The sequence below is a fragment of the Saccopteryx bilineata genome, chromosome 1, assembly GCF_036850765.1.
Source record: "Saccopteryx bilineata isolate mSacBil1 chromosome 1, mSacBil1_pri_phased_curated, whole genome shotgun sequence".
Classification (NCBI taxonomy): Eukaryota; Metazoa; Chordata; class Mammalia; order Chiroptera; family Emballonuridae; genus Saccopteryx; species Saccopteryx bilineata.
In genome coordinates, this window is record NC_089490.1 from 6,486,439 (window position 1) to 6,503,685 (window position 17,247).

At 59.4% G+C, this 17,247-nt stretch overlaps 2 protein-coding genes across 4 annotated transcripts; both read right to left on the reverse strand.

The window, feature by feature from the left end:
* Nucleotides 1-2,089: 2,089 nt before the first annotated feature.
* PPP1R18 (protein phosphatase 1 regulatory subunit 18) lies at nt 2,090-11,735 on the reverse strand. Of its 2 annotated transcripts, none has more exons than XM_066253494.1 (4): nt 11,547-11,735; nt 8,911-10,546; nt 4,522-4,714; nt 2,090-2,936 (listed from the first exon to the last, which is right to left on the reverse strand). In XM_066253494.1, the coding sequence occupies exons 2-4, from the start codon at nt 10,516-10,518 to the stop codon at nt 2,917-2,919; spliced, it is 1,821 nt and encodes a 606-aa protein (XP_066109591.1). In that variant the 5' UTR covers nt 10,519-10,546; nt 11,547-11,735; the 3' UTR covers nt 2,090-2,916. The 2 variants fall into 2 exon arrangements, with proteins under 2 accessions (XP_066109591.1, XP_066109539.1); XM_066253442.1 differs by having other exon boundaries at nt 11,297-11,735.
* Nucleotides 11,736-11,909: 174 nt separating this feature from the next.
* NRM (nurim) lies at nt 11,910-16,667 on the reverse strand. Of its 2 annotated transcripts, XM_066253983.1 has the most exons (4): nt 16,496-16,662; nt 15,767-15,963; nt 14,437-14,613; nt 11,910-13,285 (listed from the first exon to the last, which is right to left on the reverse strand). In XM_066253983.1, exons 1-4 carry the CDS (start codon nt 16,626-16,628, stop codon nt 13,004-13,006), a joined length of 789 nt encoding a protein of 262 aa, XP_066110080.1. In that variant the 5' UTR covers nt 16,629-16,662; the 3' UTR covers nt 11,910-13,003. The 2 variants fall into 2 exon arrangements, with proteins under 2 accessions (XP_066110080.1, XP_066110143.1); XM_066254046.1 differs by lacking the exon at nt 14,437-14,613 and having other exon boundaries at nt 16,496-16,667.
* Nucleotides 16,668-17,247: the final 580 nt, after the last annotated feature.

Sequence of the window (17,247 nt, forward strand, 5' to 3'; positions counted from 1 at the left end):
AAGCAGAACTTGTCGGTTGACTCTCTGCTGTCTGACCTCTGTTTGACCCTACTTCATACTTTTATGACCCTTATCAGACACTACAGTTGAGAAATGGGAATATTGTTATTTCACTTAACAGCCACTGATAAGCACTTCATGTCCTTGACATCTTGGATGCTTTGCTTCTGTTTCTGAGATGGATTGTGGGGGTATCTGTGGTATCTCTGGTCTTCCTGCTTCTACTTTCCTGGGTGGCAACACTTAGGATCTTTACCTAATTAGCTACTAATGTAAGGATTCTGTTACCCTCCATACCCACACCCTCTCTGAACTGGCTTATTCATTTGACACCTTGTTTATTCCCCTCTTGGTAAATTATAGACTTTTGGCATGTTTAAGATCCATGTGTGTAATAGGTTTTTTGTTTTTAGTAAAGAGGACTCTCCTCTCACTAGGCTGAGAGAAGCATTCTCTAGTGATAGGACTGTAACTACTCAACCATGTCTTTTCTTTTAAATGCTTATATTATTGCCTTTAGAAAGGAAAGGGGGGAGAGAGAGAGAGAGAGAGAGAGAGAGAGAGAGAGAAGAAGAAGAAGAAGAAGAAGAAGAAGAAGAAGAAGAAGAAGAGAGGAAGAGGAACAAGAACGCCAATCTGTTCCTGTATGGGCCCTGACCAGGATTCATACCAGCAACCTCTGCACTTCAGGACAATGCTATAACCAATCAAGCTAACTGGTCAGGGCTGAACCACGTCTTTACAAGCCTGCAGAACTAAAAAAACCGACCCCATAAATAAAATGTAGCTCTCCCACATTTTTAGGAGATAGAAATTCTTTGAAATGGGAAAATCTCTCAATATCAACTATACTCGGGCAACAAAGCCATGAAATAGTAATGGATCATAAACCTTTAAGAAAAACTGTTGTCGGCCCTGGCCAATTGGCTCAGTGGCAGAGCATTGGTCCGGTGTGTGGATATCCTGGGTTCGATTCCTAGTCAGAGCACACAGGAGAAGTGACCATCTGTTTCTCCACCCCTCCTCCTCTTGCTTCTATCTCTCCCCCTCCCACAGCCAAGCCTCCACTGGAGAAAGTTGGCCCAGGTGCTGAGAATGGTTCCATGGCCTCTGCCTCAGGTGATAAAAATAGCTTGGTTGCTGACCGATGGAGCAACGGCCCCAGATGGGCAGAGCATCGCCCCATAGTGAGCTTGCCAGGTGGATCCCAGTTGGGCACATGTGGGAGTCTGTCTCTCTGCCTCATTGCTTCTCACTTAAGAACAATACAAAAAAAAGAAAAAAGAAAACCTGTTCTGTCAGAGGAGTCTCCTTTCCAGGACACTGAATGTCTGCACATACACTGTATTCTTCAGATTTATTACTTGGTGGTCCTGGGTGTTGGAGTAAACAAGCCTGGATTAGCCAGAGTCACACACTACCTGGCTGCTTGCATTGCGCTCGAACCTCTGAATGCTGGAATCCTTCAATTCAAATTTCTTCTGCTTCCAATTTCTTATCTCTTTTCATCTACCCATTTATTTGTCGAATAATTCATTCTAGAAACAGCTTTTCTTTTTTTTAATCTACTAGATGCCAAGTGTGGGGCTAAACCCAACCAACAGTCTGCCCTTGTGGCACTTGCCATGTCTAATGGGTACTTTCAGGGCCCTTCCTCAAACCAGCCCCGCGAGCCGGTGCAGGACTCTCTCGAGGAACTTTCTCCATGTCAGTGCTGAGCTCCGGATCTCGCCCCGTCATTCTCCCTCCCACCGCCATGCCCACTTCCTCTTGCTGGCCAATAGGAAGATGGCAGAGGTTTGGAAGGAGAAACCCAGAACCTCCCCCACATACACCTCCCCCCTCCCAAAGTAGAAGCAGCCCTAACCTGGTAGCTCATTTGGTTTGAGCATCGTCGTAATACACCAAGGTTGTGGGTTCGATCCCCAATCAGGGCACATACAACAATCAACCAATGAATGCATAAATACGTGGAACAACAAATCTACATTTCTCGCTCTTCCTCTCCCTTCCTCTCTCTCTAAAAATCAGTAACTAATTTTTCTTTTTTTTTTTTAAAAAAAAGGAGAAGCAGCAGGAGAATTGGAAAGAGATCCACTTTATTATGAAAAGTTGTTTTTGTCTTCTTTAAAAAAAAAAAATCACAGGCGATTGAAAAGGAAAAAGAGGTGGGGCAGGAGAGTTGAGGCGTTTCATTAGTCCCACTCCACACCCTTACAATTCACTTGTGAACCGCTGGGAGGAAGAGAATTAAATAACCAGATGTGGGTACAGATGTGAGTACGGAGTTAAGATTCCCAGCCTTCCCTCCCGGGGAAAACTGAGGTCAGTAATACTACTCAGCAACAGCGAAGGAGCCACGCCCCCAGGACACTCCCAGGGAGGCCAGTGCAGGGCTTGGGAGAGCATTCCGCGTGGGCGTGGAAGGTAGGCACGGCTTGTAAACCTGGGACTTTGGTGGGTGGAGCAGGGGGGTTTGTAAACCAGGCTGTGGTCCAGAGAGGAGGCAGGAGCTGTAAACAATGGGGCAGGAGAAAGAGGAGCCTGCAGAAGGACCGGGGCCAGAACTCCCAGGGAGAGGAGGGCCCCGGCTGGAGGGCAGTCAGGGAAGGCTGTAGGGCGAGTGTTCTCTGCCCACGGAGATGGAGGAGGCTGTCCGCCTGCACCCCCAGGGAGCTCTGGGCTCCCACCTGGGGACCCGGCTCATCCAGGGTGCACAAGTACACCTGACACCCTCACACTGGGGACTGCGGGGGAGGGTGGGATTTGGGCTCTGTCCCTAGACACGGGATGAGGGAAGCAAGTTGGAAGATGCTGGCTGCCCTTCCCTGCCAGGCTCGTCTGCTCTGAATGTGCTGGTATCGAGGGCCTGCGGTTCTGGGAAGGAGAGAGGTATGCCCCTGTGCGGGTGGAGGGTCACCTCCGGCAGGACTCGTCTGTGGGAGAGGAGGCAATAAAGACAGAGTGAGTGAGGGCCGGTGCCTCCCGCCCTCCCCACCCGCTCCCTGCACTGAAGGCCAGTTGGCATAAGGAAGCTGCCTACTGTCGTCCACAGCGTGAGTGCCCGCTCTAGCAGTAATAGCAGCCATACCCACTGAGCTCACACTCTGTGCCAGGCATTCTTACAACTGGTTTATCTCACAATAACCCTTGGTGAGGTTAAGTAATTCGATGTCCAGCCATGGTCCTAGGTGCTTCATAAAAACCACTTAACCCACCTGACTAGGCAGTGGCACAGTGGATAGAGCATCGGACTGGGATGCGGAGGACCCAGGTTCGAGACCCCAAGGTCACCAGCTTGAGCGCGGGCTTATCTGGTTTGAGCAAAGCTCACCAGGTTGGACCCAAGGTCGCTGGCTCGAGCAAGGGCTTACTCGGTCTGTTGAAGGCCCATGGTCAAGGCACATATGAGAAAGCAATCAATGAACAACTAAGGTGTCACCACGAAAAACTGATGATTGATGCTTCTCATCTCTCTCTGTTCCTGTCTGTCCCTATCTATCCCTCTCTCTGACTCTCTGTCTCTGTAAAAAATAAAAATAAAAATCATCTTTTAAAAAAAAAACACTTAACCCTCGGCTCTGGCCAGTTGGCTCAGCCGTCAGCCCCGCATGTGGAAGTCCCAGGTTCGATTCCCAGCCAGGACACTCAGGAGAAGCGCCCATCTGCTTCTCCACCCTTCCCCCCCTCCTTTCTCTTTGTCTTTCTCTTCCCTTCCCGCAGCCAAGGCTCCATTGGAGCAAAGTTGGCCTGGGCACTGAGGACGGCTCTGTGGCCTCCGCCTCAGGCGCTAGCATGGCTCCAGTTGCAATAGAGCAACGCCCCAGATGGGCAGAGCATCGCTCCCTGGTGGGCATGCCGGGTGGACCCCTGTCAGGCGCATGTGGGATTCTCACTTCAAAAAAAAAATACAAAGTTGGCCTGACCTGTGGTGGCGCAGTAGATAAAGCGTCCACCTGGAAATGCTGAGGTTGCCGGTTTGAAACCCTGGGCTTGCCTGGTCAAGGCACATATGGGAGTTGATGCTTCCAGCTCCTCCCCCCTTCTCTCTCTCTGTCTCTCCTCTCTCTCTCTCTCCCTGTCCTCTCTAAAATGAATAAATAAAAAAATTTATTAAAAAAAATTTTTTTAAAAAAAATACAAAGTAAATAAATAAATAAATATCACTTAACCCCCTCAACAACTCCAGGAGGTAGTTATTATGAACCCCATTTCATAAATAATAAACTGATGCCAACGGTAGTCAGGTCACAACCAAAAGAGAATTCAAACTCGGGCCGACGGACCCAAACCTTATGTTTTAAACCACACTTAGAGCGCTCAGAGAGAACCCTGGTTTTAAAACTGGAGACCTGATGTGCACTTCGCTTCCCAGGACCTCAGCTTCCCCCACCTGTTTGTTAAAGGAGCAGGTCGAACCCAGCCCAAGGCCCCGACAAGCCCCAAGCGCCAGCCTTGCCCGCCCCTGTGCCTCAGGACCGCAGTGCCGGCTCCGGACAGCAGGCGGCGCCCCCCGCTCACCCACGATCAGCGCCTTGGTTCGCAGCCCGCTCAGGAGCTCCCGCTGCAGCTCTTCCTCGTCCTCGTCGTCGTCGGGCTGGGCCGCCGGGGCGCTGGGGGCCTCGGGCTCCGGGCCCAGCTCCTCCAGCACCGAGCTCTCGGAGGGGTACTGGTACGTGGTCTCCAGGGCCGTCTCGCTGAAGGAGATCTTGAGCTGCGGGTGGAGGGGCAGCGAGGAGGCAGGTCAGCCAGATGCCCCGGTCCCCAGACTGCAGGTGCCCCGTGGGGCCAGGGCCGGTGCCGGGTGGGGCCTGGGGCGGGACTGGGGCACCCTGCTGATTTGATCCTCCCATCCACTCTGGGACCCAGTTTTCCTTTATTTATTTTTAAAGATTTTATTTATTGATTTTAGAAAGAGAGAGAGAGAATGGGGAGTTCAAGCGGGAAGCATTAGCTCATATTGACTGCTCACAAAAATGAGGGGATATTTTATCGCTTCATATTCATTTTTGTGAGCAGTAGAGTTGCTTCTCGTTTGTGCCTCCACCGGGCAAGCCCGGTGGGTTGGGGGGTTCCCACCGGTGACCTCAGCCTGTCAGGTCCACCCTGTATTCACTGCGCCACCCCTGGTCAGGCCCCGGTTTTCACTTTGAGGCTGGCCCTCTAATCCCAGCGTGTCCCTCTTCCATCACATCGTTTCAAAAACATCAGACTTGAGCCTGAACTGTTGGCAGGGGCCTGGGCTGCGGAGGTGAGTCATGCCGGACCAGGTTCCTAACCTTTTAGTGTGGGAGACAGAGGAGTAAGTAGAAATTAAATAGATGGAAATAATGCCTGACCTGTGGTGGCGCAGGGGAATAGAGCGTCCACCTGGCACGCTGAGGTCGCAGGGTTGGAAACCCTGGGCTTGCCTGGTCAAGGCACGTACATGAAGCAAGTATGAGGAAATAATGCTTCCCACTCCCCCGCCCCCTCTCTCCTCTCTCTAAAATTCAATAAATAAAAATTTAAATTATAAAAAAACAAACATGGAAATAAGTTCTGTAATCAGAACTGAGTCTTTGGGGGCCCTGGGCCAACCAGGAAGGCTCCCTGGAGGAGGTGAGATTTGAGCTGGCTAATCTCAAGCAAAAGCAAGGGCAGACCAACAGAGATCCAGAAACAGTGTGTCCCCTCCCACACATACACACACACACAGGGGTAAAGATAAGCCTTGAGGCCCTGAACGGTGCAGCCAGAGGTGACCAGGGCAGAGAGGAAAAGTTCACACAAACACCGGGTAGGGTGCAGAGTGCACCAGAAGGCACACACAAAGAGACAGAGGCAAAGCCCCAGCCCCAGCCCCAGCCAGGGGACCTGGGGGGGAGAGAGACTCCTCCGTAGTAAACAGGGCGCGCCCAGCTGTTCTCACTGCTGCCCTACCCTTCCCTCTGCCTTCCTAAGAAGCTCAGGGGGAAGGGGCAAGGTGAGATTAACCCTGGGAGCCAAAGCGATTACAGGGGGACAGGCAGGAGGAGCCCAGGTGAACGGCTGGGGAAGGTCCAGATGGTCTATTCTCTTCCCTGGCATCCCGGGAGACCTGGGGCTGGGTCGGGCTGGGGTGTGAGAGGAGCCCACCCAGGGGGGTGGCTGGGCAGGCAGCTGCTAATGTATGGTCCCCACGAGGAAGCAGGGACTCAGGGACTGTCACTGCTTGACTCCAGACCCTACATCTCACTGGGGGCCAAAGCCAGAGCCTGACCAGAGCCTCCAGGATGCCGTTCCTGTGCGACCCCACCCTCACCTCTTGGGCGTCCTCCGTCTATCCACACAGGCCCACGGGGGGGGGGGGGAGGCATCCCACCTCAGGGCTTTTGCACTGGCTGTTCCCCTTCTTCCTGGCGCACTCTTCCCTCCCAACATCCCCGTGGCTTCCTGTCTCCCCATCACCCCATTATAAAGTTGTCACCGTCACCCTCTCCCCTCCTAGCCCTCTATCTTCCTCTTATCCCTCCCTGTTCTATTTTCTTTTCCCCCATGACCACCTCCTGACCTATCAGAGACCTTACTTACTAAACTCTCTGTGCCTGCTGTCACTGGGTACGGAGGGGTGCCCCCAGGCCTCAGACGAGGTCCCACAGAGGGCTGAGGAGGCGGGGGAGCTGTGGGGGAGGGGCCCAGCTGTAGACAGTCCACCCCAGTCTATCTGTGAAACAGTTGTGAGAACCCAGGGACGGCCACCTCACAGCCCAGCTTCTCAGGAGACACCACTTCCGTTTTCTGTTACGGACAGATTCGCCCGGTCTGGGAGCCCATGTCTGTTTCCCTTCCCCATTCCCTTTCAGGGTAGCGCGCTGGCCGTTTAGTAGCCGCTCTAAAAAAGGACTCCTCTTATCTGCTGTCCGACCCTGTCCCCTCTCCCTGCTTCTCTCCCCCCTTCCCCGTCTTCTGACTGGGCTTCCCAGGAATGTACAGCCTGCACGGGGTGGGGGTGGGGGTCGGAGGGGGTGACTCACCGGCTCCTCTCTCAGCTATATAAGGTCACAAGGGGGCCGGAGAGGGGAGGGCCGCTGAGGAGGCCCCACCCCCACCCCACCCAGCCCCAGCCCGGGGCTCCAGCGGCCCACGTGGGATTTCCCAGAATACGGCTGATAGAATTAGCCTGCAGACGAGTTATTTAGGGAAGACGGGATTGAAGGGTGGGGGTCCTCCTGCCCCTGAACCAGAGGGGGCGGAGGGGGGTGCTGTGGGTCTGGGGGGCTCGCAGCTTCTCCCCCCACCCCGCCCCCGCTCTGCTTCCTTCTCTCACCACATCCTGCGCGGCTCTGGCGGGCCAGGGCCTAGCCTCCTTCCCCACGCGGCCCCACCAGCCTTCCGGCCCCCGCCCCAGCCTTCCTGTTTGGGCGACCTGCTTCCGGCCCCCCAGCTCCCCGACCTAGGTCCGGGCACCCTCGCAGGTCCTGCCCTGCACCAAGGGGGCCCCCGGGCGTTCCGTCCCAATCTCCGTGCCCCCCTCGCCTCTCCCCACGCCTGAAGCGCCAGCCAGCTAACTCCCCAGGAAGTGACTTTCCTGAGCGCTGCACCCCGGCAGCTCCTGACCCGCCTCCCCGCGTGCTCGGAGGCTTGGGGCGACTCCGGCACCGCTCAGGGCTGGCGGCGGGAGCTTCTGGTGATGAGGGAGCTTCTGGATCAAATGACACCCCCTCCCCTAAACTTAACCTGGGTCTCTGGTCCCTGTGGTTTCCCACTGATACTGAGGACGCAGAAACAGGTCTGAGGACGTCACCTGGGGGCTGAGGACTGGAGACTAGAAAGGGCTCCCCCAGTCTCTGCCGGGATGGGATGGGATGTGTGTGTGTGTGTGGTGCAGGGACCTCCCTCAGACACTGGTGTGAAGGGAAGGGACTCAGGAAGTGGCGGGGGCAGGGCCAGGTCAGAGACATCAGCCTGGCTTCTCCCACCTTCTTGCACATCCTGATTCCAGTTTAACCTCTGACCCTCTGCTGGCCTCGGTCCCCACCCCTGTCCTCAACTCGCCTGCCTTGGACTCCCTGTTCTCAGTAGTGCCTCCAAATTCACTTCTCTCTTTTTCCACGAAGGGGGGGGGGGGAGGGGAAGAGGCCAGGGAGGCGGGAAGACGGGAAAACCGGGTGCTCTGCCAGTCCTGAGGAAGGAGGGGGTATTTTGGAGAGGAGAAAGCTTTTCTTGTCCCAAGAGAGAAGGGAGCACTGTCTGAAGTAGTGGCCCAGCTGGGGGTGTGCAACCCCGAGGTCACCACTTTAAATGGCCCCTGTGTGCTGTCTCTCCCAGGGGGCAGGCTTGCTCTGGGCCAGCCCTGTTCCACTGCCCCCCCACCCCGTCCCTGGAGGCCCCCCCCACTCCGCTCTGCCCCCTTTTCCTCGGGACTGTGAGGCCTTCCTCCACTCACTTCTTTCCGTGTCCCCCTAGAACCCCCAAGGCACCGCTTCCGCCTCTGCAGGCTTCCTGCCCCCCACATTCTTCCCCTGGAAGTCTGGGAGGGCTTTCACCCCGTGACCCTGCCCTATAGGTTCTGAGGAGTTGTTGGCCGGTCTCCTACCAGCTGGGCTGGGCTGGGTCACAGATTCGGAGGAAAGGAAGGAAAGAAATGGGGGCGGGAGACCTCATAGCCCGAGGGAGCAGAGAGTAAGGAGCGTGGGCACACCCTGGGACGGACACACCCAGGGCCAGCACCGGGCTGCGGGCAGGCTCTCCGGCTGGGAAATCAATGGCAGAGGGGGCTCCGAGAAGGAGGGCTGTGTCTGCAGAGCAGGGAGGGTGGGAGCGGGAATTCACCAGAAGAGGGGGAGACCAGCAGACAGGGGTGTAGAAGGAAAAAACAGCACGAAGTTCAGAGCCCAGAGGGAACAGGCGCGTGGGCTTCTAAGAAGTCTGGCTGGGGCCGCTCCCTACCTGTTTGTGGTGCCTTTCAGGGGACCCCTTCGCCAGGCAGCTGCGGCTGAGGCGGAGGTAGCCCCCCAGAACCAAGATCTCCTCGGAGGTCGGGTACCGCTTCTTCCCGGCCCCCGGGCCCACGGCATCAGGGGCGGCTGGAGCGGCGGGGGCCGCTGGGGGGACAGACCGCCTGGGGTTGACTGTGAAGGTGTGTCCGCTGCGGCGGGGGGCCCCCACCCCTGGCCCTGCCTTCACCCCATAGAACAGCCGGCTCATCAGGGGATCCCCAGGGGACTGGGGGGCAGCTGGGGCTGGGGCTGGGGCCGGGGGAGGCAGAGGGGCTGAGGGTGGGGGCCGGAGCTCCGCGGCTTCCTCTTCCTGCGGTCTCGAGCCTCCAGTCCCAGCCTCCTCCGGTGGGAGGGGGCAGGGGACAGCGCAGCGGTTCTGCAGGGCTCCCGGAGGCCTGCCCTGGGCCCCTGCCGCCTCCTTCTCAGCCTCTGCACGGAGAGGCCCCAGAGGCTTCTCAGCAGCCTCGGGAGGAGGCGCTGGCTTCTGAGTCTGAGTGTCTGGGTCCCTGGATGTCCATTCACGGCCCTTCCCCGACTGCAGGGTCCATTTCCACCCCTGTGTCAGCCTCAAGTCCCCCTCGCCGTCCTCCACGGGGCTGGGCCTACGTTCCGCCGCCCACACCGCTCCCGAGCTGCTGCTGCTGTCCCCAGCATCCGGTGTCGGGGTCTCGGGCAGCCCCGTAACCTCTTCGGGGGCCAGCCTTGGAGCCGGCCTGTCCTCTCTTCTCCCACATTCCTCCGGGCTGTCTTGCCGTCTTCCTCCCGAGTCCGGCCTCCCTTCCGATGCCTCTGGTTGTAGCAAACTTTGTTCTCGGGACTCTGCGGAGTCAGGCCTCCACGTAGGGGTCTCTGTCAGGCCCAGCTGCTGGCTGTCGGACTCCGCTGGACTCAGCCTGCTGTCCACCACCTCCCCTCTCCTGGGGCTTTGTTCCTGAGGCTCCACCGGCCTCAGACTCCGCTCCTGCGTTTCCCCGGGGCTCAGCTTCCACCTCCACGCCTCTGACAGCCTGGACCTGTCCCCAGCCTCTCCCGGGCTCTGCCTCCAGTCCCGAGCCTCCGAGGGCCTGGGGCTCGACTCTCGGGCGCCCCCTACCCCCAGCCTCCTCTCTCTGGCTTCCCTGGGGCTGAGCCGCTCTTCTCTGGCCTCTCCTCCTTTGGGGCTTGAATCCCGCGTCTCCCCAGGGCTGGGTCTCCACTCCCGGGTCTCCAAAGGCCCAGGCCTCCGGTCCGCAAGTGGCTCGTCACTCCGCTGCTGCTGCTGCTGCTGCTGCTGGCGCTCCTGCCGAATGAATCGGTTCTGGTGCACCGGGCCGATGGCCTCCAGGAGGACCGCAGACTTGTCTGGGTCTGGAGGTCCCGCCTCTGTAGTCCCAGACGCAGGGCTAGGCTCCCCGGGAGACAGACCGAGTTTGGCACGGCGGCGCTCCAGAAGTCCCCGCTTCCAAGCTGGCATCTGGGACAGGCGCTCCCTCTCCGCCTTCTCCCGGCCGCGAACGGCTGCCTCCTCCTGCCGGCGCCGGGCTAGCAGCTGGAGCTTCCAGTCGGGGATGGTGGCCATGGTCGCCTTGAGGTGAGGGTGGGGAGCGCTGGGGAGCAGAGAACAGGAAGGCGATGCTACCGAGAGGCCCCGGGGGCGAGCCTGGGGACGGGAGGAGCGAGAGCGGAAGGCAGAGGGGGACCCAGAGAAGGGCAGAGGGGCGGAGGGACAGAGGACAGAGGGGGAAAGAGGGAAGTGAGGCAGGCCAGAGACAGGGGAAAACCAAGAAAGAGAAGAGAGGCGGCGGGGGGAGGGGACGAGGCAGAGGGAGAGCGGGGTTCGGATTCGGCAGCCCAGGGTCACTGGCTGTCAGACACGGTCCCAGGATGTGAGAGGAGAGGAGGGCGAAAAGGGAAGTCGGTGTGAGGGCCGAGAGGGGAGAGAGGGGCTGAGGAGCAGGGTGCAGGCCTCGGGCGAGGCGGCCGCCCCGCTACCCGGGGGGCGCCGAGTGTGGACGGAGGTCAGGGAACCCCGCCGGGGTGGGGCGGCCGGACGCGAGCGGGTGTCCGGGAGCAGGGGCGGAGCGTGGAGAGGTCCAGGGGCTCAAGGGAAACGGGGGGTCAGCGGGGCAAAGGGAGCTCTGCGGAGGCAGCCGGGCGCGTCTCCGCGCGATCCAGGCGCCCCTTCCAGCTGTGCTCGGACCCCGCCCCCGCCCCAGGGCGGGTCAGGGGAAATACCCTCCCCCGGGGACTTTCGGAACTCGGGCGCGGGGCTGCCAGCGCGTTCCCAGAACCCTGGCGTCCACCCCCCCACCCCCACCCCGGCGCGTCACCAGCTCCCGCTTCCCCACCGGCTGTACCCGCGACCCAGGGGCGCGGAGGGCCGGCTCCGCGCCTCTTCGCTCCGGAGCCCGCGCATCCTGGGCCGGTTCTCCGCTCTCACGGAACCCTGACATCGTCAGCCATCCCCGCCCCGCGCCGGCCGCGCGCGGACAGACAGATCTCGGCACAAAGAGCAGTCAGCCCCCAGGTCCGGTCAGCCAGGGACGCGAGCGAGGACGGAGCTCGGGGACAGCCCTCCCCGGGTCGGAAGCCCCTCGGTCCACTCACGCTGCGGGGCTCCCAGGGGAGGGGCCGCGGAGGAGCCCGGCGTCCGGAGAGGAGGCGAGAGGAAGAGGAGGAGAGAGAGGGATCGAGGGAGATCCGGAGACGGGAGGGCGGGGAGGAGCGGGAGGAGGGATGGTGGAAGAGGGAGCCCGGGAGGAGGGACGAAGACAGGGACCTAGAGGCCGGGCGGGGGGCGGCGACCGCTTTGTCTGAGGACAATGGGGAGTGGGAAGGGGGCGCGGGGCGGAGCCCGCGGGGGGGGCGGGGCCTCGCTCCTGCCAGCCCCGCGTGCGACTCGGCCCGAGGCTCCCCATTTCCCGCCGCCACCCCTAACTTTACGCTTTGGGTCCGTGGGGGTCCCTTCACCCCGCTCCTGCCCAGTAGCCCCGGAAAACCCAGGGGTCCAGACACTCCCCACCCCCCTCCGACCCAGGGCGGCGGCTCGTGACTCAGGCCCCTCGAGGGACTTGGGGAGGAAGCAGCAGCTGCTCGGAGCGGGGGCCCGCCCTTCCCATCTCCTGCTGCTCCTCCCCACGCTCCGGCCTCCCGGGCCAGCCTTTGTCGCTGCGGGGTCCCGGGCACTGGGGAGCCCGTGGAGTGGGGTGCCCCTGGGGAGGGGCGCCCGGAGCTGCTGCCCACTCTTTTTAGCTCCCTTCTCCCTTGGGTTCCCTGGTTTGCACCGGGAACATCGGAGGATGTGGAGGAAGGGGGACAGGGCTGCTCCTGGAAGGTGGGGTGGGTCCTCCGGGAGTGGCCGCTGCCCAGCGGTCGCCAGAGGGCGCGGTGGCTGCCCAGACTCGAGTTTGGCGCGCCCAGGCTCGGGCTCGCCGTCCTTCCCAAACTCTGCCCTGCAGCTTAAGACCCACCGACAGAAGGCTCACCATATGCAGAAAAACCAGGCTGAAATTTATTTTCCGTGGATGCGGTTCCTCCGGAAAGCGGGGAGCCCTCAGCCCCTCGAATTAAGAGCGGGAGAATCCTCTCAACGAAGTTCAAGGACAGAACCCAGGGGCAGGGCCTAAAGAAGCGAAGAGGCCAGCCAGCGGGCTGGTGGAGATGGAGATGCAAGACACTCCGCCTGGAGGGCGGCCACTACTGTCCAACCTGCGGACCCTGGGACAGACAGCTCTGAGGAGCCAGGAGCAGAGGCCACTACTTGTGCCAAGGGAGTGGTCAAGCGGGACCCTCCTATCGAGGAGGTTGGGGAGGGAGTGTCACACCGGAAACTGTGAGAAGACCTATATGTTCCCCACCCCCTCTTCCTGGCTGGTGAGAAGTGGACCTTGGAGTGCCCAAACCCAGAACGTAGGGCATGTGGACGGACCCAGGGAGTGGCATGGATGGGGCAGCTCCTTCAGCCCGTGGACTTGGGCCCTCTGGTCTGAAGCAGGCCCGGATGCCCAGGCATTTGAATTCTGAGGGGCTGAGGAAGTCCAGGGCTTGAACACGCAGTCAGGTCCTCACTCGGCCTCCCCATCCTGCGGCCGGGAGAGCAGGTGCAGTTTTCTCTGCAGCTGGGCCCGGAGGTAGCGGAGATCTTGCTGGTCCAGTCCGTGAGCCAGACCCAGGTAGAGGGTGAGGAGGAGAGCGAGGAGGAGCCGGTCCGCGCCCAGGGTGGGCACCACCCACAGCACCGTCAGCAGCTCCACGCACACCGGGTGGCGCAGGTGGGAGAAGAGCCTCAGCGCCCGGGGGGACTTCAGGGCCAGAGGCTCACCCAGCCCCAGCACGTGGTAGTACACCTGGGAGCCGGAGAGCAGCTTACAAATGGAGTCCTGCCCTTTTCACAACCTAGCCGCCCGCCTGTTCCTCCCCTTCCGGGCACCCTCCTTCTGGAACTCAGGGCCAAGAACCAGCCCTTCTAAGTCTTGAGTCCCTGACCCTTGCTTCTGGGTCACGACCCTTCCTCAGCCACAGCAGGCCCATTGTTTTTGGCCTCTGAGGGAAGGCTGAGGGGAGACTACAGTAGAAGAAAGGCAGGTACGGGAGCAAAAGCAAGAGGAAGCTATGTGGCCCTGGCTGCTGGCTCAGTGGTAAAGTGTCGGCCTGGTGTACGGATGTCCTGGGTTCAATTCCTGGTCAGGGCACACAGGAGAAGTGACCATCATCTGCTTCTCTCCCCCTCCCCCTCTTCTCTCTCTCTCTCTCTCTTTCCCCACCTCCAGCCTCCGCACGATTGGTACCAGCGAGCAGTCATCAGGCGCTGAGGATGGATCCATGGCCTCCACACCTCAGGCACTAATAAAATGGCTCGGTTCAGGCCCTGGCCGGTTGGCTCAGCGGTACAGCGTTGGCCTGGCGTGTGGTGGACCCGGGTTTGATTCCTGGCCAGGGCACATAGGAGAAGCGCCCATTTGCTTCTCCACCCCCACCCCCTCCTTCCTCTCTGTCTCTCTCTTCCCCTCCCGCAGCCAAGGCTCCAGTGGAGCAAAGATGGCCCGGGTGCTGGGGATGGCTCCTTGGCCTCTGCCCCAGGCACTAGAGTGGCTCTGGTCGCGGCAGAGTGACGCCCCGGAGGGGCAGAGCATCGCCCCCTGGTGGGCAGAACGTCGCCCCTGGTGGGTGTGCCAGGTGGATCCGGGTCGGGCGCATGTGGGAGTCTGTCTGACTGTCTCTCCCCGTTTCCAGCTTCAGAAGAAAAATAAAACAAGAAAAAAGAAAAAAAAAATGGCTCGGTTCAGAGCAACAGCCCCAGATGGGCAGAGTATCGCCCCCTAGTGGGCTTGCCGGGTAGATCCCGGTCGGGGTGCATGTGGGAGTCTGTCTCTTTGCCTCTTCTCCTCTCACTAAAAAATAAAAAGAGGAAGGTAGGAGAGCGCAGGAAGAGCGGGGAAATCCTTGGAAAGGCAAGAGGCGTTCCAGAAAGGATCAAATAGGGGTCTGGGAGCCTCACCTGTTTGAGGCCCATGAGCTCGGCGTAGTCGAAGACGAGGAGGATGCTGAAGATGAGGAGCCAGGAAATGACGTGGAGCACAAAGCACAGGAGCGGCACCCAGGTGGCCCAGGGCTCGGCCCGAGCTGCCCACAACACAGGGCCTCTGGGGACGGGCTCCCAGTACCGCATCACCAGCTGGGGAGGGACGACAGGCTGGGACACCAAGGCCCACAGGCTTCCCCTACTCCCAAGTGGCCTGCGGCTCTCCCCACTGTGCCCACGAGCATCGCCAGCCAATATTCAGCACACGTATGGACGGTGCTGGGCGGGGTCCCAAGGATGTAAGGGTGACCGCCCGTACCCGAGGAGCTCCAGGATGGACGAAGTTGACCAGAGAGGTGCACAAAGTAGCCTACGCTAAGCACCCGCAGGGAAGACCGAGGGTGCTTACTGGGAAGCCTCCTCTAGGTTTGGAAGAAAGGGTAGGACTATGGAAGAAAGAGTTAAGGAGAGACTCTCCAGCAGGACACGGGCGGAGCGCAGAGGGGAACACGCAGGTGGCATGCACGCTTCAGGAATGGCAAGCAGTGCACCTGTCTTTGTGTTTTGGGTTTTTTTTTTAATCATTTTAGAGAGGAGAGAGAGAGAGAGAAAGGGGGAGGAGCAGGAAGCACCAACTCCCATATGTGCCTTGACCGGACAAGTGCAGGGTATCAAAACAGCGACCTCAGCGTTCCAGGTCGACACTTTATCCACTGCTCCACCACAGGTCAGGCCACCACCTGCCTTGATAAAGAGTAGGGTGTGTGCTGTGGAGGAACAGAAGCTGAGATGAGAGTTCTGAATACCCTCAGTTCTCCTAAACCCACACTTATGAGAAGTCTAAGGTTCTAGCCCTGGCTGGGTAGCTCAGTGGCTTAGAACACCGTTCTGATGCACCAAAGATGCAGGTTTGATCCCTGCAAATACAAGAATCAACCAATGAATACATAAATTAATGGAACAACAAATTGGTGAGTCTCTCTCTCTCTCTCTCTCTAAAATCAATCAATCAATCAATATAAAACAAAGAAGCCTAGCCTGACTTATGGTGTGGCGCAGTGGATTGGAGCACCAACCTGGAATGCTGAGGTCACTGGTTTAAGGCCCCCAGCTGGTCTAGTCAAGGCATATAGAAGAAGCAACTGCAAGTTGATGCTTCCCGCTCCTCCCACCCTTTCACTCTCCCAAAATTTATAAATAAAATCTTTTTTTAAAGAAAGAAGAAGCCTAAGGTCCTTGCCCCTGCAATCTAGGGCTTCCTTCCCAGACTGTTTCCCTTAGGGCCTCAGCATCTAGGGCCTCCTACCTGCAAGGCCAGGGCAGTGCAGGCCACATACAGTGACCTCTGAAGAACCCCGAAATACCGGGACATCCACGCCTTCACCGTCTCAGTTGCCATGAGGCTGTGCTGCACCACGAACAGGAGCAGGAGCCCCAGGTCCCAAGCCAGAGCAGCAAGCACGCTGTGGTCCTGAAAGGCAGCCAACCAGCCCTGTTGGGCATCTAGGGGGAGATAGAGAAGAAAAGAGAAAAAAACACCGAAGATAGTGGAAAACATGCCCACCTCCTCTCCTCTTGGGGTCCCGGGCCATGTCCCCTATTGCTTTCACGAGCGTTAAGGCCTTTCCCCCCCATTCCGTTTTTTCTCTCTTTCCCAGAGCTGGGGAGCATGGTTCCTGTTGGGTCGTCACAAAGGCATGGCAGGAGAGGCCTCCCTTGCCTCTTTTATTTCACTTCGCCAGATGTTCCCTTCTTTACTGTCTTCTCCATAGTCCTGTCCACAAGGCACTTTCCTTAGCAAACTCTGCATACTGCCCTTTTTCCCTCGGCCGCAGTCCTCCACTGTCCCTCCTCTCTAAACCGCTAACCCCCGACTTCCTAATTTAGCTCTCGGGGCTCTCCGGCTGCTGCTCCTCGGAGCCGGTCTCGGTTTTCGTTCCCTGGAACTCTGGAGCTTGCCCGGTCGTTCGTCCAAAGCCCCGCCCCGCTCCCTCTCCGCCGGCTCCACCTCCCCGCCCCTATCCCTCCCGCTCACCTGGACCTCCGGACTCCGGCATCCCTCCAAGGAGAGGCCGGAGAGAGGTGAAGCGCACGAACTCCACCCCGGTGCCAAAGGCCAGGATGAACGAGGCCAGGGCTGCGGGGACCAGGAGCAGGGCTGGAGCCATGGCGAGAAACCAAGGGGTGGGGACGAGGGCGGGCTCTGGGTTCCCGCGGCCGCAGGCCACGCCCCTCCACGCCCCGAGATGCCGCCTGGGGGCGGGGCTTCTGCGCGCCGCCGCCGCAGGCCCCGCCCGCCCCGCCTCGGGATGTCGCCGGGGGCGGGGTTTCCGTGCGCGCGCCACACAGGCCCCGCCCCGCCCCGGGAAGCCGCCTGTGGGGCGGGGCTTCTGCGCGCCGCGGCCGCAGGGCTCAGGCCCGGGTTCCTCTCGGGGTGTCGTGGTCGCCGCGTCCCGGAGGGAATGTTAGAGTCACGGGGACGAGGTGACGGGGCAGCGGCTCCGCAGCCACTCGCGTGGGTCGAATCCTACGGCGGCTCTTTTCCCGTCTCAGGTACAGTTCCTCTCTTGCAGGATCCTTGTGGAAACAGCGACGCAGGAGCAGCCCCCTAACAGCCCTAACCGCAAAACACCCGAGGTCAGAGAACAAAGCTGCGAAATCACCTGCGACATCGCTTGATGCTTATTTTGTAACTTCCTAGAAAGTTGAATTCTTGCTTCTCCGCTTGCTAAAGAAGGGCGCTTTTGTAACACAAGATTCGTTCGAATGATACCAAAGGCTGTTGAT